This window comes from Phodopus roborovskii, unplaced genomic scaffold, assembly GCF_943737965.1.
Source record: "Phodopus roborovskii unplaced genomic scaffold, PHOROB, whole genome shotgun sequence".
Classification (NCBI taxonomy): domain Eukaryota; kingdom Metazoa; phylum Chordata; class Mammalia; order Rodentia; family Cricetidae; genus Phodopus; species Phodopus roborovskii.
Genome location: NW_026125281.1, coordinates 27,392,914 through 27,417,220, shown reverse-complemented (window position 1 = coordinate 27,417,220; position 24,307 = coordinate 27,392,914). Strand labels below are relative to the sequence as shown.

Below are 24,307 nucleotides of genomic sequence, written 5' to 3'. Positions count from 1 at the left end.
CTCACTACAGTGTTGAAATTGGGGTATTTACAATTTTGATCATAGGGAAGTATATAGATACGGCTTATATAATGTTCGGCTTTTAGATCATAGGATTTGTAAGTTTTTCGTGACACATACTAAATATTTCTAAATGCTGTCCTTAAGAGAATTCTTAAAACAGCAATAAACTCAGGTTTATTTATTTATTTGAGTTGTCTTGATAATTTTTTTAAATGTTAGATTGTATTGTAAATTCTACAAGGATTGTAACATTTCTAATACAAATATGTTTTTTAGTTTCAGTACAAAATGGTTCGATTCATCAAAAAGATGCTGTAAATGATGATGATTTTGAGCCATACTTAAGTAGCCAGACAAATCAGGTAAGTTTCTGTAGATTCAGATTTTAGGAAGTTAAACCTCTTTACCTCTTAGTTTTTAACTGATTCTCCCCCCCCCCCCCCTTGCTGGACATCTAGTGAATATGAGATTAATATAATGTGAATTAGTTCGTTTAGTTTGCCTACATGTGGTAAATAACACTTGCCTGTTTATGGCATAGGAGACTACTTTTGAGATTATAGGTTCTGAATGGGGTTCTAAAATATTTAAAGATAAATATTTTATATATTATGCTTAGAATTGTTTAATATTAAGGTAGTTTAATCTTTTACTGTTGCAATCATCCCTCCTTCTCTTTCTCTTCCCCCCCCCCCCCCCCCTAAGACAGGGTTTCTCTGTGTAGCCTTGCCTGCCCTGGAACTTGCTTTGTTAACCAGGCTGGCCATGAACTCATACAAATCCTGCTTCTGCCTCCCAAGTGCTGGGATTAAAGGAGTGCTCTACCATCACCTGCTATAGCCTGTTTTTTAACTATAGCAAATTTGACTTAATTAGCTTGGATCTTTTTCTGGATAAGCACTAATTTGTGTCTTGCAACTTTCGTTAAATGTATATTCTTTAAGACATTCAAATTTGAATTCCATTAAGTTACTGCTGTTTTTAATTTGACAGTATTAGAATAGAATTAAGGACTTTATAAATCCTTCTTTATTATTTCTTCATTGTGGACATGGAGATTATATATCAGTAGTGACCCCCACTCCCAATTCTGGGATTTGAATCTGATATTGTACATGCTATGTCATGTCACAATTGAGCTACATGCCTAGCTCCTACTAGCTTCTGAGAGTTTGTTTATAAGGGTAATTTAAATACTAAGAAGCAGTAAATAATATCACTTGATATTAAGTACAATTTGTTTTGTCACTGGTGGAATTAAAATTTTGAGAATATTCTGGAATGAGATTTCTAGTGTTGTTTCTTTCACTTGTAAAAAGATACATACTTTACCCTAGATTATTAAAAGCATAAGAGGAAAAGCCACTAAGTATTCCCATAGAACTGAGCAATTAGACAATGTGAACAAAAAGTTTCTGCTTTGTGGGATGTAGTTGAGTTGTAGCTTTTAGAAGTGAAGGCTTTGTTCACCTTCATCTATTTGTTGGGCATTTCTATTTCTCTTTATCCATTTTCCTTCATGTGTTGGCTTAGATTCTTAACATATTAGAGAGGAGTGAATACATTAGGAGTAATGAAAACAAGTGCTAGAATTTGTGAATGCTTGGCAGAAAAGGGTAGAAAAAAATTTCAGCATTGTCTTTCCACAGTACCACAAATGATTACCCCTTACAAGACAGGCATTTTAAGAGCAGTAACAATGTAGAATGGTGGAAACTACGTTTGTTGTGTAGAAAAAAGTAGAAAATTGTTCAAAATCTTAAAAGTAAATTACATTGTATTTTAAATAATTCAAACATTCATAGCTGAACTATAAAATTAAAGTAACTCAAGAGTATTAACAGTTTAGTGAAAACTAAGGTTTTTGCTGGACTATCTCACTTTTTATAAAGTTGTACAAATGAATTAGTTCCTTGTATGCTAATCTAACTAGTTATTCAGTAAAAATTCAGTTTGATAAATTGTGAGATTCCTTTTAAGATTTATTTTTATGTGTATGTGTGTGAATGTGTTGTGCGTGTGTACTTGGTTCTTGCAGAGGCCATAGGAAAGGTTGGATCCTTGAGACTTGGGAATTTTAAGTTGTAAGCTGTCCAACCTGGGTTCTGGGGCCAGAACTTGAGTCCTTTGGAAAAGCAGGAAGGCTCTTAACTGCTGAGCCAACTCTCCAGCTCTATACATTGTGCTTTTAAAGTTAATGTCTTCGTGTAACTTTAAAAATTAACAACTAACAAAGATGAATCATCTAATGGGAAAGGTATTCTAATACTTCTGACTGATGATTTAAATTGTTTTATACACTTGGATTTAATTCATATCATCTAACTCTAGGATTGGGTTAAAAATGTTGGCCTTACTCTGACAGCAAACTTCTTCCATTTCATAGTGTTTTATTTTTTAAAGAAGGAAGGATCAGGTTATTGATTCCCTGTAGATCTTCAGAATAATGTGATTGGGTCCAGGTCTCATGTTTCAGTTCAGTTCATCTTTTGTTGAAGATGCCATGTAACTGGCAAATATGTTTAAAGATGATGTTACCTGTGGTCAGTGTTGATGTTTTGTGTTTCCAGATTCTTGGCTATTTACTCACAGTACTGAAATTAAAACCCACACTGACTCGCAAAAGTAGCAAGAAAATTTTATTTAAACCAATCAGTAGAAAAAGTTAACATATGCTGCAAGGAAGAACCCAGCCACACAAATGAAAATATTCAAGGCCCCAAGGTTCTTTGGTTCCCTCCTTGTGCAGTCTAAAGGAAGTATGGGCTGTTTGCTAAGGGTGTAGCTTGGATGATTCTCTTATTTTGATTGATAGATTAGGTCATGCAATAATTTTCCATTGTGCATGTTTCTTCCCATATGTGTCTAATTTTATTCATATACATGGGAATAAAGTGGATGTAGTAGAGTATTTATAATACCTAAAAGAATGAAATTTTGTTTTACTGTTCATGTAACCCAAACAAGCCCTGGCTGCATGTGACCTCCAATCCTCACACTAGAATGCCTGAGAATACTTTTGAGTAGAAACTTTTCAAGTTTGGTTATTGTTAAAGTAAAACCTTAACCCTTGTTCAGAGAGATATCTTCATGTGCGGGTGGGGCTCTGAGGTTGCTGGTTGCATTGACTGGAGAGGAGTGTGTGCATAGTAAACATAGAAGAGGGGTATGTACATCCACAAACCAAGTGGAATCCCAAGTCACTAAACCAGTTCCTATGCTTTCATAATGGAGGCTTGGGAAAATAATTATGTTAGAGTTTTATTCTGTTTTGGCATTATGTGTCCTGTACTTTTTGTACTTTAACAATGGTTTGCTATTGATGTTATTCCCCCCACCCCTCCACTGGCTCTTCAGTAACTATCATTCCACAGTCCAAAATCCAAGTCTTACTGCATGATTGCCAATACTAATAAAAAAAAAAAAAATTACCTGCCAGATGTAATGGTGTACTCCTAGCACTTAGGAAGAGGCAAGAAAATCTCAAATTTAGGCCGACTGGGATGCATAGTCAAGTTAACTTTATCCTGTATTATATAGCAAGACTATCTCAGGAAAGTCAAAACAAAAAATAGCATACACATAAAACCACTACTACAGTTTTCACAGGAGTGATGGTATTGTCATATAAATGCATTGAAATGGTATACATGATGTAATACTTCCTTGTATAAATGTACCACATTTTCTGTATTCATTCTTTTGTTGAGAGACGTCTAGGTCGTTTCCAGTTTCTAGGTATTATGAATAGTTGAGCAAGTGTTTTTGTGGTAGGATGGAATGTCTTTTGGATATATGCCCCAAGTGGTATGTTGGATCTTGAGGTAGATCATTTCCCAACGTTTTGAGGAACTGCCTTGTTGATTTCCACAACAGCTGTACAAGTTGACAGGCGTTAAGGTGGAATCTTGAAGTAGTTTTGAGTTGCATTTCCCTGATGACTAAGAATGTTGAACATTTCTTTTTAGTGTTTCTCAGCCACTTGGGAGTTATCTATTGAGAACTCTTTGTGTATATCTGTTCCCCATTTTTAGACTCAAGTTTCTTGAGATATATATGCATGCTCTTTTAGCTTTGGAATTGGAATCTTTTCTATTCTGTAGGTTGCCATTTTGTCCTATTTAATTGCATCCTTTGCCATGCAGAATCTTCTCAGTTTTCAGGAGGTCCTGTGCTAACGGAGTTCTGTTCAAAAAATTTTCCTGTACCAATGTTCATTTAATCTTGATTTAACATTGGTAAGTGGTATGTATTGAAAAGATTCATTTCTTTTTGATTTTCCAGTTTGTGGAATACAGGTTTGTAAATTGTGTCCTTTTGATTTTCTAGGTTTCCTTGGTGTCTGTTGTTAATAATCCCCCTTTTGTTTCTAATTTTATCAGTTTGGGTAAGTTTGTCATTCTTACTGATTTTTCTCAAAGAACCAAGTCTTTGTTTCTTTGATTCTTCGTATTTTCCTCTTTGTTTCTGCTTTATTGGTTTCAGCCCCAAGTTGCAGTCTTCTTTTCAGTACAATTTCTTTTGTTCTAGAGCTTTTAGGTGTGCTAGTATGAGATCTTTGCACTTTTTTTTTTTTTTTAAATGTAGACATTTAGTGCTGTGACCTTGCCTGTTGGAATTACTTTCATTGTGTCTCAAAAGTTTGGGCATGTTGTGTATTCATTTCATTCAATTCTAGAAAGTCTTTAATTTCCATATTCTATTTTTGGCCCATTTTTTCTTCAGTAGAGAGTTGTTCGGTTTCCATGAGTTTGTAGAGTGTCCATTTCTGTTTTTGAAATTCAGCTTTGCTCCATAGTGGTCTGGTAAGCTGCAGGGGGTTATTTCAATTTTCTTGTACGTATCTGTTGAGACATGATTTGTATCTGAGTATGTAGTCAATTTTGGAGTAAGCTCCATGAAGTGTGGAGAAGGAAGTATATTCTTTTGAGTTTGGGTGAAATGTTCTGCAGATATATTAGGTTGATTTGGTTTAGAAAGTCTGTTTAGTTTTTGGAATGACCTGTCCATTGGTGAGAGTGGGTGTCCTACTATCAGTGTGTGTGTGTCAATATATGATTTAAGCTATAGTAGTATTTCCTTTGCAAATGTGTTTGAGATCTCCTCTAGGTTAGGAAAATATTCTTCTATGATTTTGTTGAGAATGTTTTCTGGGCCTTTTAGCTGGGCTTCTTCTTCCTTTTCCTATTTTTCTTAGATTTGGTCTTTTCATGGTGTCCAGATTTCCTAGATGTTTTGTGTTAGAAGTTTTTTAGATTTAACATGTTTTGATCGATGGGTCCATTTTTTTTCTCTCTCTCACCTTCAATGCCTGAGATTCTCCGTTCCATCTCTTGTATTCTGTTGATGAAGCTTGCCTCTGTAGTTCCTTCTCAGATTACTAAATATATCATTTTGCAGAATTCCCTCAGTTTAGGTTTTCTTTATTCTATATCCATTTTCAGTTTTATTCATTTCTTTCAACTGTTTGTTTGTTTTTCTGGATTTCTTTAAGGGGTTTATTCATTTCTTCTTTAAGGATCTCTATCCTAGTCACATCGGCTGTTTTGAGTTCTTTTTGGGGGCTTCAGCTGTGTTGGAATATTCAGGATCTGCCATGATAGGGTTGGCAGTATCTAGTGAAGACATTTTCCTGACTTCCTGTGTTTTTACCCTGCCATCTAGGCATCTGGTATTGGAATGATTATAGGTCTAGGTGCTGATAATCTGGTTTTGTCATTATTTTGTGGGTGTTTTGTTCTCTTGGTTTCTGGTTCCTCTCTGGATTTTAGGAGAGCGTGACAGTTTTGTGTTGCCTGGTAGGAAATTTCCCGTGGACCTGTTTCCTTAGCTCCTTCTGTTGTTGTGTTCCCGGGAAATGCTTGCTGGTGTTGGAGGCTGGGATCATTGGATGAGCTGGGACAAGGAAGGCTAGGGGAGAAGATAGATGTATGTGATCCGATGAGAAGAACGTCAGGAAAGGGAGACTGAAGCAGAGCTGGAGATGGGACTCGGGGACTGGAGCTGGAGGAGCAGAAGGAGAGGGGAAGATATGAAGACACGTGTCTTGGCAGAGTGAACTTTGGGTTAGCAGGAGGTGCCTGCTGCGATAAAGTAGGGGTGGAGTTGAGAGGGAAAGATTTTTGCAAGGGACAGGTTAGAAGGGGAAGATTTGTGGGATCTGTCAGAGATGGATGCAGGGAGTCAGGGAAGGCTGCTTTTGAAGGTGTTTTGTTGCAGAGCTGGGTGTGAGATTGGGGGGGTTGGATCTCGGAATATACTAAGAGGCAAAGCAAAGATCTGCCTTAAAGACATTTTCAGGGGAAATACCTTATTTTCAGGGAAATTCTATAGTATTTTTTTTATATTGACTGTATCAGTATCAATTTTGGGTTGGTTTATTTTTTCATTAATGCCACTTGATATTTTCAGTTGGGAAAATTTTAAATGTACTGTTACTTAATATACAGACAAGTTTGATTTTTTTTTTTTGTAATAAAAATACTGTTTCTATAGTGAAAATTTCTGATTTAGAAAGTTGAAAGTGTGATTCTTCATAGCTGTTGTTTCGGCATTTGGGAAATAAGGGGGAAAAGATGGTATTGAGGGCAACCTGAGAACATGAAGAGTTAGAAGTCTGCCTTGGCTACGTATACATAGAAAGCCCTTGTCTCACCACTGTTTTAAGTGGGTAGTCAAAGTTGGTAAGTAGTAAACAGCATAAAGATTAAAAAACATGATTTGCTCCCTTCTTCCTTTCACCACCCCCCATTTAGTGTTTTTGAGACAGGGTTTCTCAGTGTATCAGCTCTAGCTGTCCTGGAACTCGCTCTGCAAGCCAGACTGGCCTCGAACTCACAAGAGCTCCATTCACCTGCCTCTGCCTCCCAAGTGCTGGGATTAAAGGTGTGTGTCACCATGCCCAACTCATGTCCTCTTATGTGTAAGACCTACTACGTTTAGATTTGCTTGCATAAGCTTTGATAGAGGATTGCTGTACCCCAGGAGCATCATCTTCCTATGACTCCTTCAAGAGTTATGGAGCCTTATGAATGGTCCCTTCCCTATTCATGATATAATGCTCTGGCTCTAAGTCTTGTGCAGATCTGGGTATAACAGCTGTACCATGTCTAGAAGATAGGCTTTTTTTCTTTTTTCCAGTACTATCTATACTCTGGCTATTAGACTCTTTGCAATCTCTGTTTATGGTATTTCTTGAGCCTTGGAGAGGGTGATACAGCTATCCCATTTTAGAGCTAAGCATTTGTCTCTTAACACTTTGACCAGTTATAAATTCCCTGCATCAACTGCTACCTGCTGCAAACAAGCTTCTCTGACCAATGCTTGAGCATCATTAATTTATGAGTATAGAATTTGACACCGTATCCATTTAGAAAAGGAGCAGTAGTAGGATCCTCTTTAGGGCTTATGACCTCCACAGCCATGGCCTTTTGACCAGGTTTACAGTACTACATATAAATTCTTGCTGGGGTGCAGACCTAAAATCTACCCAGGCAGCAAGTGTCTCCAGTTCTAAGAGTCTTGCCAGGATTGCACCATTGAGTGCATCTTGCTTGGCAGGTTGGTGTTGTAGTGCAGATGTCCACAGTTGAGTCCACATTTGTTTCCTTTTCTATCCTAAGATCTGTTACCTTCTGACACTGTGAAAGCTGTAAAGCAGAGAGGAAGCCTCTAATTGATTTCCTTCTTGATACTTCCCTCCTGCTTTCTTGATTACTATGACTGAAAGTGTATGGTATCTTCAGGAGTGGGCTCTTTTCATCTAGTTCTGGTGGGTGACCAAAGAGTAGTAACAGTAGCTTGTATTGTTTTGCAGGCCTCTGGGGTCTCCCTGATTAGCAGTGGATTTTCTTTTAAAAATCTTATGACTTCTAGGGGCAGCAATAAGAGATATAAAGTATATTTTATTTCATTTTACAAATAGAGAAGAGTAAAGCAGTTACTTGTGTTTCATGGTGTGCCCATAATCTTGATTTTTTTTATTTTCTTCTCAGATACAGCATTTCTACATTTTGTCTTTTTCATAATTAATTACAATATTTAAATGGCCAAATTTGATTCCATCATGAAAACTGCAATGTAATTCCTCTATTTGACATACATTCCAGATTTCTTAAAACCTAGTATGTATATTATAATTTTGTGCCTATAAAGCTTACTAGCATTTTCTTTTTCTTTCTTTTTTTTTTTTTAATTTCAGTATTTTAAAATTCGGATAGAAGCACAATCTTTAATCCTATACTTTCTACCTAAAAATGCCATAGTTTTATAATATTTTAAAATTACCACTGACATGGTGGCATATGCTTATAATCTTAGCACTTAGCAGAAGCAGGACTGAGATTGAGGCCAATTTGCTGGAGTGAACTGGGGTCCAGCTGGGCAGTAAGCGTGTCTTGGGGTGACGGTGTTCATTTGTAAATATTTCTACTGGTAATACTGATTTTAATTTAATTATGTGGAACAGACACATCTGTTTCATCTCCTTAAAACTGCTTTCAGTCTTTGCGATAACCGTTTTCTCCTCTCTAAGAGAACCTTTGACTACTGATTGTGGTTCTGTTTTCGCAGAATAACAGCTATCCACCAATGTCAGATCCATACATGCCTAGTTACTATGCTCCGTCCATTGGATTTCCATATTCTCTTGGGGAAGCAGCATGGTCCACGGCTGGAGACCAGCCTATGCCGTATCTGACAACCTATGGACAAATGAGTAATGGAGAACATCATTATATACCAGATGGCGTTTTTAGTCAACCAGGGGCATTAGGAAATACCCCTCCATTTCTTGGTCAACATGGATTTAACTTTTTTCCTGGTAATGCTGATTTCTCTACATGGGGGACAAGTGGATCTCAGGGACAATCAACACAAAATTCTGCTTATAGTAGCAGTTATGGCTATCCACCTAGTTCTCTTGGGAGAGCTATTGCTGATGGACAGGCTGGATTTGGAAATGATACTTTGAGTAAGGTGCCTGGCATTAGTAGTATTGAGCAAGGCATGACTGGACTGAAAATCGGTGGTGACCTGACGGCTGCAGTAACAAAAACTGTAGGTACAGCCTTGAGCAGCAGTGGTATGACTAGCATTGCAACCAATAATGTGCCCCCTGTTAGCAGTGCAGCACCTAAACCAACTTCTTGGGCTGCTATTGCCAGGAAGCCTGCCAAACCTCAACCGAAACTTAAACCCAAGGGCAATGTGGGAATTGGGGGTTCTGCTGTGCCACCACCTCCTATAAAACACAACATGAATATTGGAACTTGGGATGAAAAGGGGTCAGTGGTAAAGGCTCCACCAACCCAACCAGTTCTGCCTCCTCAAACTATAATCCAACAGCCTCAGCCATTAATTCAACCACCACCATTGGTGCAAAGCCAACTGCCTCAACAGCAGCCTCAGCCACCACAACCACAGCAGCAACAAGGACCTCAGCCACAAGCCCAGCCTCACCAAGTGCAGTCTCAACAGCCACAGCTGCAGAATCGCTGGGTTGCTCCTCGGAATAGAGGAACCGGCTTCAACCAGAACAATGGAGCAGGCAGTGAAAACTTTGGTTTAGGTGTTGTACCTGTTAGTGCTTCACCTTCTAGTGTAGAGGTTCATCCAGTGCTGGAAAAACTAAAGGCCATAAACAACTATAATCCCAAAGACTTTGATTGGAACCTGAAGAATGGACGAGTGTTTATAATAAAGAGCTATTCTGAGGATGATATACATCGTTCTATCAAGTACTCTATCTGGTGTAGTACTGAGCATGGTAATAAGCGTTTGGATGCAGCTTACCGCTCGCTGAACGGGAAAGGCCCACTCTATTTACTCTTCAGTGTGAACGGCAGTGGACACTTCTGTGGAGTGGCTGAGATGAAGTCTGTTGTGGACTATAATGCATATGCTGGTGTCTGGTCTCAGGATAAGTGGAAGGGCAAATTTGAAGTCAAATGGATCTTTGTCAAAGATGTTCCCAATAACCAATTACGACATATTCGCTTAGAAAATAATGACAACAAACCAGTAACCAACTCAAGGGACACTCAAGAAGTACCCCTAGAAAAAGCAAAGCAAGTGCTTAAAATAATTGCTACTTTCAAGCATACCACCTCAATCTTTGATGACTTTGCACATTATGAAAAGCGTCAGGAGGAGGAGGAAGCCATGCGAAGGGTAAGTAAGAATCCAGTAATTTTTGTGTGAGGATTCATCCTCATGGGTCAATTTCATGGAATGGCATCCTTAATATTATAGTTTATGAACTTTATTCTGAGAAAAATCAGTAACCTACCTCATATCCACAGCCCTTCTAGTCACTGCTTTAATGTTAGTTTTATGAGAAAATACATTTAAAATTTGAAGCACTATTTTCAAATAAATGTTTGCTATTGCTTTGTTTTATGAGAAAGGTATGTGTGTCTGTGTGTGTGTGTGTGTGTTTGTTATGTAAAACTATATAGTACCAAAATGTGTAACATAGAACACGAATTCCATATTAGGAAGGAAGATTAGAAAGACAGTGACTTTAGAATTAGATCTGTAGCATTTGATTCACATTAACAGTTTCTGTGAGACTTGGGGAGACTTCCTGAATTTACATACATTTGCATAAGGCTGGAATGTGGTTCCAAGGTAAGGTAAGCTTGAGTTGCTTACTTTTCAGAACTAAACATCAATTTGGGGGCCTGATTTTAGATGTAAAGAGAACCATGGCAGTGATTCATTTCTTTCTATGAACTCAAAATATCTCATGACTTCTTAAATATGTGCTGCAGAGGAAACTGCCTCAGCTAACGTTGAACACTCAGTGGTGAATTCTGTTGAGATGAGGATCTATAGTAGTTTCTAAACCTTAAAGCTCAGAAGTACTTAATGGAGTGTTTGTAAAACTATTTGGTAAAGGACTTTAGTTACATTTCTAACAAGCACCCTAGATGATTCTGGTGCCAGTTTTTGCTGTGTTGAACTGGTAGAAACTTGGATTTGTAGTGATTTAGACTGCAGTTTGCACCTCTGTAGAGCTGTTTAAATGAATTGCTAAATAGAGGTTTCTCCTGTTAAATGTGGGAAGCCAAGAACATAGGGTCAGAAGTTGCCAGGGAATCTTTTTAGCTTAGCAGTTAAGGAATAGATTATAATTGTTATTATAAGACATTGGATCAGTAGAACAATTTGGAATGTGGACAGTGTGATGTTGTAAAGATGTCATTTTGGTACATGCTTATTTTAAGATCTTTGAGAAATACAGATAGGGTCTGCCTTGATTTAGACAGTTGAGAGTGATGGGAATCAGACTTGGGGCTTTTTGTTCCATAGACTTAAGTGAGTCTGGTAAAGTGGTATAAGATTGTCCAGGAGAAAAGATATGACAAATAAATACTTAGAAGCTTTTTCTTTGTTCTATCACCAAGTACATTTTTTTATGTCTATTTCCTACCTAGTCTGAAAATTTAGTTCTGGTTTTACTAATTTTAATGTTCTAATGTATACATTATTTACTGAGTTTTCCCCACTCCTGATTATTTGGGCAGTGGGAGTTCTCCAGCTTGCTTTTCCAGGCAACACAATTCCTGTGGAGGAGCTAATTTGGTATATCCCATCTGCCATATAAAATTTAGATGTCAGGTTCTCTTATTTCAGAATGAGAAGTTTCATGGACATTTGAAGCTGCAGTAGAAATCTATTCCTGTCAGTATTTGTATAGTTACTATCTCACTGTTAGACGTGGATAAATTTCTTAGATTTGAACAGCCAGTTTTCATTAAATTTGAGTTTAAATTAAATGAAGTTTCATGAAAGGACCAAGATAAAAATTTGGATAATTCAGGGAGCCAAAGATAGTTTAAAGCCAGGTGTAGTAGTGTACACCTTTAAATCCCAGCCTTTAAGAGACAGAGGGAGGTGATTTCTGAGTTTGGGGCCAGTCTGTTTTACATAGTGACTTCCTGGACAGCTATGGCTATGTAGAGAGAATCTTAAAAAACAAACAACTACATACATACATACATACATACATACATACATACATACATACATACCATGCGCGCGCGCACACACACAACAAAAAAAAATCACAATTTGTTTTTTTGTTTTTTTTTTTTTTAGGAAGGATTCTTATTCCTATAAAATTGGAGCAGAATAATAAAATGTTTCTAAAAACTTAAAACATGATTATCAAAATAATCAGATTAAGGAGATTAATGGGAATATGCTCCCATGTTAGATCTGTTGAAGCTTTAGAATTTCAAATTGAAAAAGTTAACATATGGAGGAACTATAAAAGGGAAAGATGTAATGGAAAGAGAAGTAGTCTGAGTTTTTAAGCAGCAGGAAAAAAAAAAAAACATCACTGGGAAGGGTAATTACAGGAGCCTTTCTAGAACCCCTTGTTTTCAGATAGCATGGATGGGCTTACTAAATGATTAGTGGGCTAGTTGAAAGTAGTAAAGAAAAGACATGAAAAGAGAAAAATCCTTAAAACTTCTTAAGCAAAAGATACTACATAGGAAAGATACACAGGGTAATCAAAAATGTCTCCTCTCTGACCCTAGGTATGAAATGTGAAATCTTTCTCCCTCTGGTATGTAAAGCAGTGAAGTCCAGGCTCAGAACTTAGCCACCATAGGCCTTTGTTTTGTTTTGTGACAGGGTCGAATTCTCTGTGTAGCCTTGGCAGTCCTGGAAATCATTTTGTAGTCCAGGCTGACCTCCAATTCACAGAGATCCACCAGCTTCTGCCTCTGCCTCCTGAGTGCTGGGATTAAAGGTGTGTGCCACCACTGCCCAGCTGCCTCCATAGTTTTTTAAAGAAAGGTTGAAAGGGCATTTCAACAAAGTGGGGGTGGGGTGGGGTGAGGAATTGAAGAAATGCTGATAATTCCTGGTAGCTATTGGTTATACTGGAACAGGGTCCACAGGGACCCTGAGCACATTTTCAATTAAACAGGCTAAAGAGTTTTAAAGTCTTAACTAACAAAATGGGCTTATGATTGGGAACCAGTCTTTGACAGAGGGAAGAAATATGGAGAGAAGAAGAAAAAACAACTAGATAATCTTTGTTGACACAGGTGTATAAGCTGATGTAAAGAAAGAGTTTGCTCTCTGCTCACTTCTTAATGTCAGGTTAAAGGACTGTCACAAAGGTTTTAAGAAGATACTGCCAAGTGAGTAAAGGCTCAAAAGCAGAGTATCTCAACCTTCCTTAAAGCTTTCACCCTTTACTACAGTTCCTCATGGTGACCCCGTACCATGACATTGTTTTCCTTGTTATTTTGTAGCTGTAATTTTGCTACTGTTATTAGTCAAGGGTAAATAACTGTTTTCTGATGGTCATAGACCACCTCTGTGGGCCTTTAACCCCTAAAAGGGTCATGACACAATAGATGAAGACCATTACTCTAAAGACTTTAAAGTTTTTGAGCGTGGGGGAATTTTTCTTCCTTATTCATCTGATCTCTACTGGTTGTTCTGTGTATATAGTAAATGCTACCTGTTGATTTGATTTCTCCGTTTGTACAAACAGTAAGTTATAGAAGTTTGGTTCTAGCTGTAACATTAGGAGATGAGTAAGAGACACATGCACATTTTATCTTACTGAAGTTAACACAGTTTGTTCAAATATTATGGTAAGTTATGGGCTAGTGCCTTAGGCATATTATCTAAAGTCCTGAGATAAAGCACTCACTTTGATAAACTTATTAGGAAATGCAGTATGAAATTACTGTGTGGAAAGTCATAGCAGAGGAACTTTAAATGGAAATGTGAGGGGAAAATAGTAGGAGTTTTTGCCTCTTGAATTCTACATATGTACTTATTCAAGTCCATTATCTTTATTATCTTAACTTCCAGAAGAATTATTTGTATGCACTGCCCCTTTGGTAAAGCTAATATAATCATTGAATATGAGAAGAAACTAAAGAAGACCTGATTGCATTTGTCCTGTGTAAATTTTAGTTATCCTCATACTAGTAGACTGTTTAGGTAATCCTTTTTTCCTTTGACCGAATCATTTTATAAATCCCTATTTATCAACAATTTGGTGTGAGATTTTTGTTATGATAAAGCCTGAGGAACCCTTGCAGGTGAGGTTGACCGAGTTTTGAGGGTGGGGAAAAAAGGGGGAGGGGGCACAGACATGCCAGGATCTGCCCTTGGGAAACATCAGGAAAGAGAAGAGCAGTGAGTGCAAGTTGGTGGAGGAGGTCTTTCTTAGGGGTCCTTTGCATCTGGGCTGACCAGGGTACTACTGCCTGAGTGCGTTCTGCCAGGTGACAGGCAGGCCAGCATAATGCCTGAATTCTTAGTTTTGGGGTGTTTTGTTTGTTTGCCTGTTTTTTTTTTTTTTTTTTTTTTTTTTTTTGTTTTGTTTAACTCTTACAGATTTTATATGTGCAGATGTTTTCCCTTGAATGTATGCCTGTGTACCACATGTGTGCAATTCCTGTGAAGGGACTGGAATTACAGATGGTTTGTGAGCTATACTGTGGGTGCTTGGAATTGAACTCAGTTCCTTTGGAGGAGCAGTCTGTGCTCTTAATTACTGAAGTATCTCCCCAGCTCTAGGTTTTAGTTTTAATAGCTGGCCTATTTTTGTTGCAGTTAACATTTTAGGGCATTGATCCCCCCTCGACCACCTCACCACCCCAGTTTGTAGTAGCCGTGGTATATTCCAATTCTCCTTTCTAGTTCTTCAGATAGTCATAGGCCTTAGGTATGATAGCTCCTCCATACTGTAATTGTGATTCCATATCATTAAGCTGGAGAGTTTCAATTAATAAGTGCATTACTTTCCTTAGCTAATTGAGGGCCATATGTATTATGGGCTTTATTTGTTATTTCTTGCCTAGGACTTGTAAATCTGCTTCTGCCTTCCAAGTGTCCGATTATAGGAATGCACCTTAATTCTTAATCTTTTTCATTTAATAAACATAAGATGTATTTTCTTATGAAATAATTTTTTTCTTTTTCTTCTTTTGGTGTTTTGAGACAGGATTTCACCATGTAGCGCTGGCTATCACAGAACCCAGTCTGTAGACAATGCTGGCAATAGGACTCAGAGATGCACCTGTCTCTGTTTCCTAATTGCTGGGAATTAAGATGTGCATCACTGCTACCTGGCTCAGAAAATATTTCATGAAAAGGAAATTACATAGAATCATGTCATTTTTGGCAGAATTTAGTTGAAAGCTTGCTGGACAAAGGACATTGTTTTGTCTCCATTTGATAATAAGCTACTTTCTACCAGGCTATAGGAGTAGCTTTCTTGGTAGATAGCTTGTTCAGCATTCAAGAAAGATAATTTTTCTGTTAATTTCTTCATTTTTCTTTTTTTGTAGTACCCATTTAGTTTATTTGATCTTTGTAAAAAAAAAAAAAATGGTTCATTTATATATTAGGCTTTTTTCAAGCCTGAAATTAAAACTATTCACATGGGTGTGGCTGTATTCAGAGTTATACAGTGCACAGGTTAGAGGACAAATTTAAGTCTGTCCCTTCTTGCATTTTGGGTTGTGGGATTGGACAGATGTCACGTGTGCTGCATGTACTTCAAACCTCTGAGCCAACTCATGCAGACTTAGGCACTGAGTCCCTTAGCGTAGTTCTAGATCATTGTGTGGCTGTGCAGAGAAGGGCAAGGGCGGTGTTATAATAGAAGGAAGTTTAAAATAACCTCTTTGTTTTAAAGGGCAAGCATACTCATTGTTCCAGGGACTGTAATTCAGGGTTTGTTGTGTACTCCAGACTAGTTCTGTTTTCTTTACATTCTTTTGCCTTGCTTTCCAGTAAAAAAGGAGCTATCATTGATGGGACATATCATGCCAAAAACTTAGCTCAGTCTTACTGTAGAGAAGGAAAGGCTCTTACCCACTTCACTGAGTGGATAAGATTTTTAGTCCAATGTAAACTGCCCTTTCTATTTAGTGTTCTGCATGTGTGTGTTTGGAGTATGCATATGTCATAGCGCATGTGTGTCTGTCAGAGGGCAGTTTTCCCTTTTCTATTTCAAAACCCTGTCTGGATACCAACGTTGTGTTTTATCGTGTCATCATAATTAACCCAGTCTGTTAGGGTTTATCTTTGTTTCTCCTTGCAATTTTAAAGAAACTGACTACGTGGGTTTTTTCTTGTTGATGTTGTTATTTGTGTGTTTGAGTGTTTTGCCTGTGAATGTAAGGGACATTTTAAAAAACACCTGAGCAGGAGGTTTAATTTCACATTGCTTCAAGTAATCATCAGATTGAGGTTATGAATTTTGGCATGGCTATAACAAATGTGTTTATTTTATCATATATCGCTTAGCATTGTGACTTTAACTTTGATTGCTTGTTTGTGTTACTGTATTAAGGTTTTTTTGTGTCTGTATAATAGCTTAACTTTTTGTACTTTACTGGGGTTTTTTTTTTCCTAATTTAAATATTATTAGTAAGTGAGTGATCATTTAGACCTTTAATATATAAACAGCTTTTTTTTTTTTTTTTTTTCCTAATTAAGATTTTGTCAGGTGGTAGTGGCACACACCTTTAATCCCAGTACTCGGGAGGCAGAGTTGGGCAGATCTTTGAGTCTGAGGCCAGGCTGGTCTACAGAGTGAGTTCTAGGACAGCCAGGACTACACACAGAAACCCTGTTTGGGGATGAAATTAGGTCTCTTAAACTACAGGAAGTATTGTATGTTGTTTGTTTCATTAGACTTGTAGCAGGCACTCAGTATCAGCTCAGAGCTTCTGTTCTGCTCTTTTTCTTACTGGGTGCTGTGATGTCTAAGATACCTTATAGCTTATTTTCAGGCTTTGGTCTGGTTGTGGAAATTATACTAAAGGTGACAAGTCTTGAGGTCATTAGATGGAAAATTGGCAGTTTTCCTGTGATGTAAAAGAAGCTGCAGGGCCTTCTTAGGATATTGGAATGGTCCTTACTATGTCCAGAAGCATCTATCTCAGTATTTATTAGACTTCCTCACTTGTAAACATCTTAACGCTAATGTAATCTATTTGTTTCTGTGCCCCTGACTTTTTCCTCTATCTTTAAGATGGCAAGGTACTATGATGTTTCTCTTTTTTTAAAAATCATGTAGATGTATTTATTGTGTGCCTGTGCAGGAAGTGTGGGGGAGGGAAACATGCATTTCATAGCATACTTAGAGGTTAGGGGGACTTTGCTACTTTCCTTACCGTCTATGGATGGGTTCTGTAGATCAGATTTAGGTCTTCTCAGAGAGTACCTGTTCTCACTGAGCAACCTTGCCAGTCCAATACTTGTCTTAATTCCGATCTAATACACCAGTAAGTTTGGTGGCTACACTTCAATATTCATTCTGGGAGTTTCTCACTGGCTCTGCCTTTTTAAAGGTTGTTCAATTTGTCCTGACCTTCTCAGCTTACTAGCATTTTGGCATTCTTGGTGCTTTCATTTCATCTTCATAATTATTTATTTATGAGTCAAAATGTCCTGTGTAGCCCTGTCTCATTTGGAATTCACCCTTTTGCCTCAGACTCTGAGGTACTGTGAGAGTATTGGTGTGCTACCAAGACTAGCTTCAGTTCAGTTTACAAACCAGTCACTCACACTTACAAAAATTAGCTTTTAAGTTTTGTTTTGTTGTGTTGGGTAATGTGCATGTTGTGTCTTTGAATAGTTTTTGAAATTCTATTCGTGTAAATTTTTAGTTCTATAATTAACATTTTATTCATGGAAAAATGGAAAAATGTTCTAACTTTTTTGAAGAGTTTTATAGATGTAAGAATTTTTAGGTTTGTGTGTGTTTGTGTGTTCTTGCTTATGTTCTGCTTCTGAAATTGAAGTACATTCAGAAATGGAGTGTGTGTAGAACTGATTCTTAGGGCCAGCAGAAGGTTCAGTAGGTCAAGATGCTTAAGTGCCAAGTGTGATGAACTGAGTTTGAACTCTGGAACCTAAATCCACAAATTGACTGACACTCCCCTCCCACAGGTGAGTTCTTAACACACACAGACACACACACACACACACACACACACACACACACACACACACACACACACACACAGAGGGGGGCGGGCGGAGGAAGAGGCAGAGAGAGTTAATTCTTAAAAAGAAAAACAACTCTGAACCCTGGCATTATTGGGGTTTGCATCTGGGCTGCCATGTGGTCCTGGTCTTGTGTTCCAGTTAGAACACACACTCTGAATTCAGTTTTCTGTGGTTTTTATGTTTAATTTTTGATGTACTTGTCTGTTACATTCTCCAAATCAAGAATTTGTTAGCTATTTCTTGTAATTCTATTTAGTGTAAAGTTTTGTTTGGTATTAGCTTTTGGAAACTTGAATGTACCACTTAAGCCATTTACATGTCTATCTGTAGTAGGAGATTTCACTTTTGATGATTGGATATTTTATATGACATCATTTGATATATGTTGTAATGTGTTTCTGCTATTTTAACTTTTCTCTGTGTTTTGGATTTATTTAATTTATTTGGTTTTTGAGACAGGGTTTCTCTGTGACTTGGAGGCTGTCCTGGAACTAGCTCTTGTAAACCAAGCTGGTCTCGAACTCAGAGAGATCCGCCTGCCTCTGACTCCCAAGAGCTGGGCGTGCACCACCACCACCCATTTGGATTTAGTTTTCATAAATATGTAATATGAGACTTAAAAATTGTTTCAGTTTTCATTTTCATGAATCACTGTGCATTTATGGTGACTCACGTTATAAAAATGTAAATATATTTGTTTACCCTCTTATTTTATAATCAAAGATCTTTTAGTGTTATCTCTTAGATTAATGGAGTTTTCTTTCTTTATAGTTGTTTTTACTGTCTCCTTTTCTGTCTCTTGAATTGAAAGTCACACTTTATGAAGAGAGATAAATTAAGTATATGATCTGCATATTTTAGTGATTCTGAAAAAGTTGATTACAGGTACTGGAGAAATGATCCAGAGGAAGAGCACTGACTGCTCTTCCAAAGGTCCTGAGTTCAATTCGCAGTAACTACATGGTGGCTCACAACTATCTATAATGAGGTCTGGTGAGGCAGAATACTATATATAATAAATCAAATAAGCCTTTCTTTTTGGAGTTCTTTATTTAAGATGTTTGTAGCAATTGTCCCACTGTAATATATGGAGATAATAATTAGTAATTAAAGAGCTATGTCTTGAGACAATTTGCATTATATGTGCTTGTAAATTAAAATCAATACATAGTGACTATATTGTGTTATAATGTTTATATTTTTCTTTCAGGAGAGAAATAGAAACAAGCAATAACCACCGTGTGGAAATGTTCTGTTAAAATGACAACACTAATGATGTAGACTCTGGAAATGCCTAATAAGTCAAAGAAGACGTTATTAAAGCTTTTTTTTTTTTTTTTCTTTTTTTCTTTCTTTCTGCATATGGTGACATCTTTGAACACTTTAACACGAAATTGACTCTTCTTGTAATGGTTTTCATCAGCGCATCTGCCCTTATACTCTCACCAAACACTTGAGAACTGTAACTTCATCAAGCACTTTCTGTCCTGAAGCTTTGACCAGTACCTGCTGTCCTTTGTAATTATGCATCCTAGCTAAGGCACAGAAGACTGAATGAATGCAAGGATTCATTAACTCTTTGAATTTGTTAAGTACTAACAGTTAACCATTAGAAGTGGTTCAATGATGTAAGAGTCTCACTGCTTCAATCTTTTCTTTGTTGTAGTTTTTCAATTGTCATTTTTAGCTATTTGACAGATTAAAAGCAAAATAATCATGCCATATTTAGCCCTGGAGTTCAAGTCTGAATGTTTATGTGAAAAATTATTGTAGTAAACTTTTAATATGGCAAAGCAACCTTATGCTCTATTTTAGCCAAAAGAAACATAATCTAAAATTATATTAGAACATTTCCCTTGTCTTCAAACTATTTGGTGTAACAGAATATTGATATGCAGCTAGGTGGACTTCACCAGTTAATGCACACCCCCTCCCCAATTATATGTACACTGAGAATGTGCATTGGCTTGAGGGATTATTTTGTTTCTACCACTTAATGAGTCTCAACACTTTGAGTAATGTACCTCAGTCTAATCAGACTTTTTATGACCTTTATAACTACATTTAAAACCCTTCAATCCTGTTTCTGGGTGTCTGTGAGCGGATTGCTATCATGAAGTAAAAATTTATTACTCTAGGTACTCACTAGCTAAATAAACATAGTTCTTGTTTAGCAAGCATAGACTGTTCCTCAACTCCTCTCCAGCTGTTGCAGTGTCCTGGCATCCTTTGAAAAAATGGCCTTGATCCATGAATTAAATCAGTATCTAAGTGAATGTGTTGATGTTTTATTGATCAGATCTATATAAGTGGGAATACAGCATATATCTGGGTATTCTTATAGTTATCTTTCTAACATCTTATTTTTTTCATTAATTAACATATCAACATTAATTTTGTATCTTGAGGCAAATTGATTTTGTATGATTGAATGTCTTGTGCATCTGTATTGAGTGATTTGATGGCATAAGGTTATGAAAATAATGTCCTGCCCCTTACTTACATTACTATTTTGAAAGGAGACAGCTATGTAGAATGATATGTTAAAGGTGAAAATAGCAATACAATAGATTTGAATACCTTGATGTTTCGCATTACTCCATTTATGTTTACCTCGTGTTTAGAAATATTTTCATTTGCTCTACTCACTTCAACGTGAAAGCCTCGTGGTGGATACTTTTTGAAACTTTGATTTATGTAATTTTTTGTATAATGTTTTAGAATGTGCAAATATTGTATTTTTAAATTAGAATACAGTATTTGTAAATAACCATAGGTATTTCACAGTTATTTGGTAGTCCCGATGTAGTTATGTCAGTGTTTACTGAAGGGAACATCAAAATATTAATGGTATATTAAAGAATGAAAACTTTCATAAAGGAAAATTGCACCTATTTTACCTTTTTGAGACTAAGCCATGAAATCTTGTACACGTCTCTTAACTATTTATAATGAAAATTGGCATTTGGGTATAGTCAGCACAGCAATGTTCTATATCCCTAAGATTGCACAGGTAGGACACTTCAAAGACGATGTGTCATTCTGGAGCTCCTACTAGAGAAAACTGTAAAAGGGTGACCTTGTAGGAAGGGGCTGAGTCCTCCCCCTGAGGTTCTCTTTTTCTTGGTGCTTTATTAGCAACTCTGGATATTTTTATAAAACTAGTGGCATTATAAACTAATTCAGTCTTGTTTAATTTACATTAGGTTTTATGTGATAAATGTCATCGAAATTCCCAACGAGCAGGCTGATTGCAGTAGACTCAGACAGGGCCAGTGTAGCTGAGAGTCTGTTCGTGGTGAGAGGAACATCCCAGTGCCTTTAACCTGAATTTCTAATCTTAAGTGAAATGGGTGCAGCATTCCTTTGGGAAAAAAAGCTTCCACTTGGTAATTTTGTGTTTTTCTCACCTAAGTATTCCCCAAAACTCCAACCTTCTCTTCCTTCTTGGTCAGTCAGTATACTGCAAAATTATTTTTCCATTAAATGAAATCATTACAGGTTGTCTCTAGAGCACAACCAACAGAATGTTTCTTAATTGTGGGGACCAAAAGGGAGAGAGTCCGGGCTCTACAAGAGTAGGTATATAATAAAATGTTTGAATAATCTTAAATTAAGACATTATCGGTCCCGTGATTTCTTGCTTAATGTTTTTTCCAATTTGTCATTTGAATGGTTCTTATTAAAGTTATCTTATGTGGGTATTTTATTTTTAAAGGTATTATAGTTTGTATATTTAACAGTAAGGGGGAAAGTGTAACCAAATTAGTATTTACTTATATTGGTACTTGAAAATTCCTTTTAAAAAAAAACAAAACAAAACAAAAAACTCAGCCTTTTAGTGCTTAATTCCTCATTTTAACGTGATCTTTCTAATTGAAAAGCTGTGTTATTTTTTGAGTACCATGCATGAGGGTTAAGCTGATGTTCAAACAGTTTGCAATAAAAGAAAAAAACCAATCAGCTTAAGTCATTCAATCATTTCAAGTGCATTCTGCATCCTATAAAAGTAAGTTTGTGAGATTTTAAGAGAATTGTGTTTTCATTAAGCTTTGCATATCTTTTGTTATGCCATGTAAATCCCCTTTTTCATATGATTAAAGGAAGGGTGTGATTGAATGATTAGCTCATTTACACTCACTTGTAGCAGTTATAATGAGAATTTGAATTTTGTCGTGTTTGGGTTTGTTCATTCCTGTGAATGATGGTACAGTAGGTGAGATTTTTTTTTTTGTTTTTTTGTTTTGTTTTTGTTTTTGTTTTTTTTTTTTTTTTTTTTTTTTTTTTTTTTTTTTTTTTTTTTTTTTTTTTTTTTGTTATGGTACCGAACTCACCATTTGGTCCTCTTTAATCTTTGAGGGTTTCAATAAAAATTATTCACTCGTATCTGTGTTCCTTCCTTTTTATCTATCTTTATAGATTCATGCTGCTTGCTAGAAAACAAAACAAAAAACAGCTTTTGCTTATTAGTAAAATTTTCCTGATTGGCAAATACATGTAAGTTACTCATTTCAGTTGGTCATTTAGATAAAGTGAATTAAAGACAGGGATCGAGGGGGTCCTTTATCCAATTTAACCTGCCTATTGAATCACAGTTCTTAATACGTATGATAGAAGAAAAGTGGAGTAGACGCCCTCCCCTCTTTAATGTAGTAGGAGGAAATAAAAATGCCAGCTGTCTACGAGCCTGTCTCTTCCTTGGCCCCAAGGAATGCTTTTCTAACAGTTTTTTTACATTATCTTTTAGAATTCATGGAACTTTACATGGATAGGTCATTGTAATTCTGGATGGTATGTTCATCATTAACTTAGCTCTCTATTATTAGTTTTGTGTTCTCCAAACTAGTTGCTTATATATGAACATCTGGCTTTGTCTGGTGCCCCTACTGTGCAGCATTAGGAGCCTCCTTTTGGTCATCTCTCCAAGTATGTAATTATCAGTGTATATAGAATTGAGGGCAGTCATTCATTAGTCACCTATAGTTAGAACATGGTTATTTTTCACTGACCTTTCTTCTTGGTGTTAGGGTTGGAGTTCTGTTCTAGGAACTAAGATATTCTTAGAGTTAACTGACCAAGGTGGTTATCTTTACTTTCTACTTACATAGTGCTTATTAGTATATAATCTCAATGTAGTAGAATTTTCTTCCTGCTAAAATGGTGAACAGAATTCTTCTGTAGTACTTATGTAGTGGTGGTAAACTAAGTACAGTTTATTTATAACTAGTGCATCAAATCCAGAATTCATTTTTTGGTTATCTGTATAACACTGGAGCTAAATTTAAGTGAAAAACTATTTCCATGAATATATAAAATGAAGATAGAAATTCAGACCAACTGCCCAGGTGGCATCCACATCTGTTCTGCCCCCCTACTTGGTCCTCCAAGTTTGATTTTTACATACTATGCTTGAGACACAGGGTACAATTGTACCTAGGGAACATAGAAATATGTCACTTGAATAACATCTTATGGGGTGACACCAAACCAGTCTCTTTGTCATTAGTATGCATTTCTGAGTTTTTGTAACTGGTTTATTTAGGTAATTAGATTTGTAGGCTGTGGTAGTGTCTAGCAATAACAAGTGTTTTTCCTTTGAAAATAAATGGTCACCCATATGATTTATGGTTATATTCAGAATATTGAACATGTGTCCTAAAGACATCCATGTTTTTTTCCTTCTGCCATTTCACAGTCTCTCTTTATTATTCATAGATCAGGTTAGAACAACTTTACAGAAAGCTGAAAAGGTTTTCTAGCCAAAGTTCTTAACTGCCTTGTGCCCAGCTCTTGACTTCCTGATATCTTAGGAACATTATAATGAGTGTGGATCCTTCACTTCCTATTTGTACACTTTAAAGCTTTTGTTAGTTTTTACCTAATGTTCCTTTTGCCAGGATCCACCCAAGAATACCACAGTCCTTGTTTTAACATCTCCTTGATTGTGATGGTTTCTTAGACTTCTGTTTGATGGTGATGGTTGATACTGTGTGGAATGTCCCTCCTTTGGAATCTGACTGGTAATTCTCATGTTTATTCGGGTTATAAGCTTGAGGAAGGAGGATTACACATGTGAAGGACCTTTTTTCTGTCATGTATCAAGGAGAAACACAGTAACATGTTTTCTGATGTTTTTGACTGACTGGTGGCCTTTGTCAGGTTTCTTAACATCTCCGTTGTATATGATGCCTGAGATTAAACCTAGAGTCTATTCAAGTACTAAGGGGATGGTGGCTAACCCTGATGCCAGCTTTTTGGACTGAGAAGTAAGTACCTTGTGAGATTATGAAGCCAACCT

General features: G+C 36.7%; 1 protein-coding gene across 2 annotated transcripts in view; it reads left to right on the top strand.

Moving 5' to 3' along the window:
* The window catches only part of Ythdf3 (YTH N6-methyladenosine RNA binding protein F3), a 28,219-nt gene extending 5,827 nt beyond the window's left edge, over window positions 1-22,392 (top strand). For both annotated transcript variants that reach the window (XM_051198402.1, XM_051198396.1), the window contains 3 exons: window positions 280-365; window positions 8,575-10,173; window positions 19,220-22,392. In XM_051198402.1, coding sequence (XP_051054359.1) covers window positions 280-365; window positions 8,575-10,173; window positions 19,220-19,243 — 1,709 coding nt within the window. In that variant the 3' untranslated portion in view covers window positions 19,244-22,392. The remainder of the gene's footprint in view (window positions 1-279; window positions 366-8,574; window positions 10,174-19,219) is intronic.
* The last annotated feature ends 1,915 nt before the right edge of the window (window positions 22,393-24,307 follow it).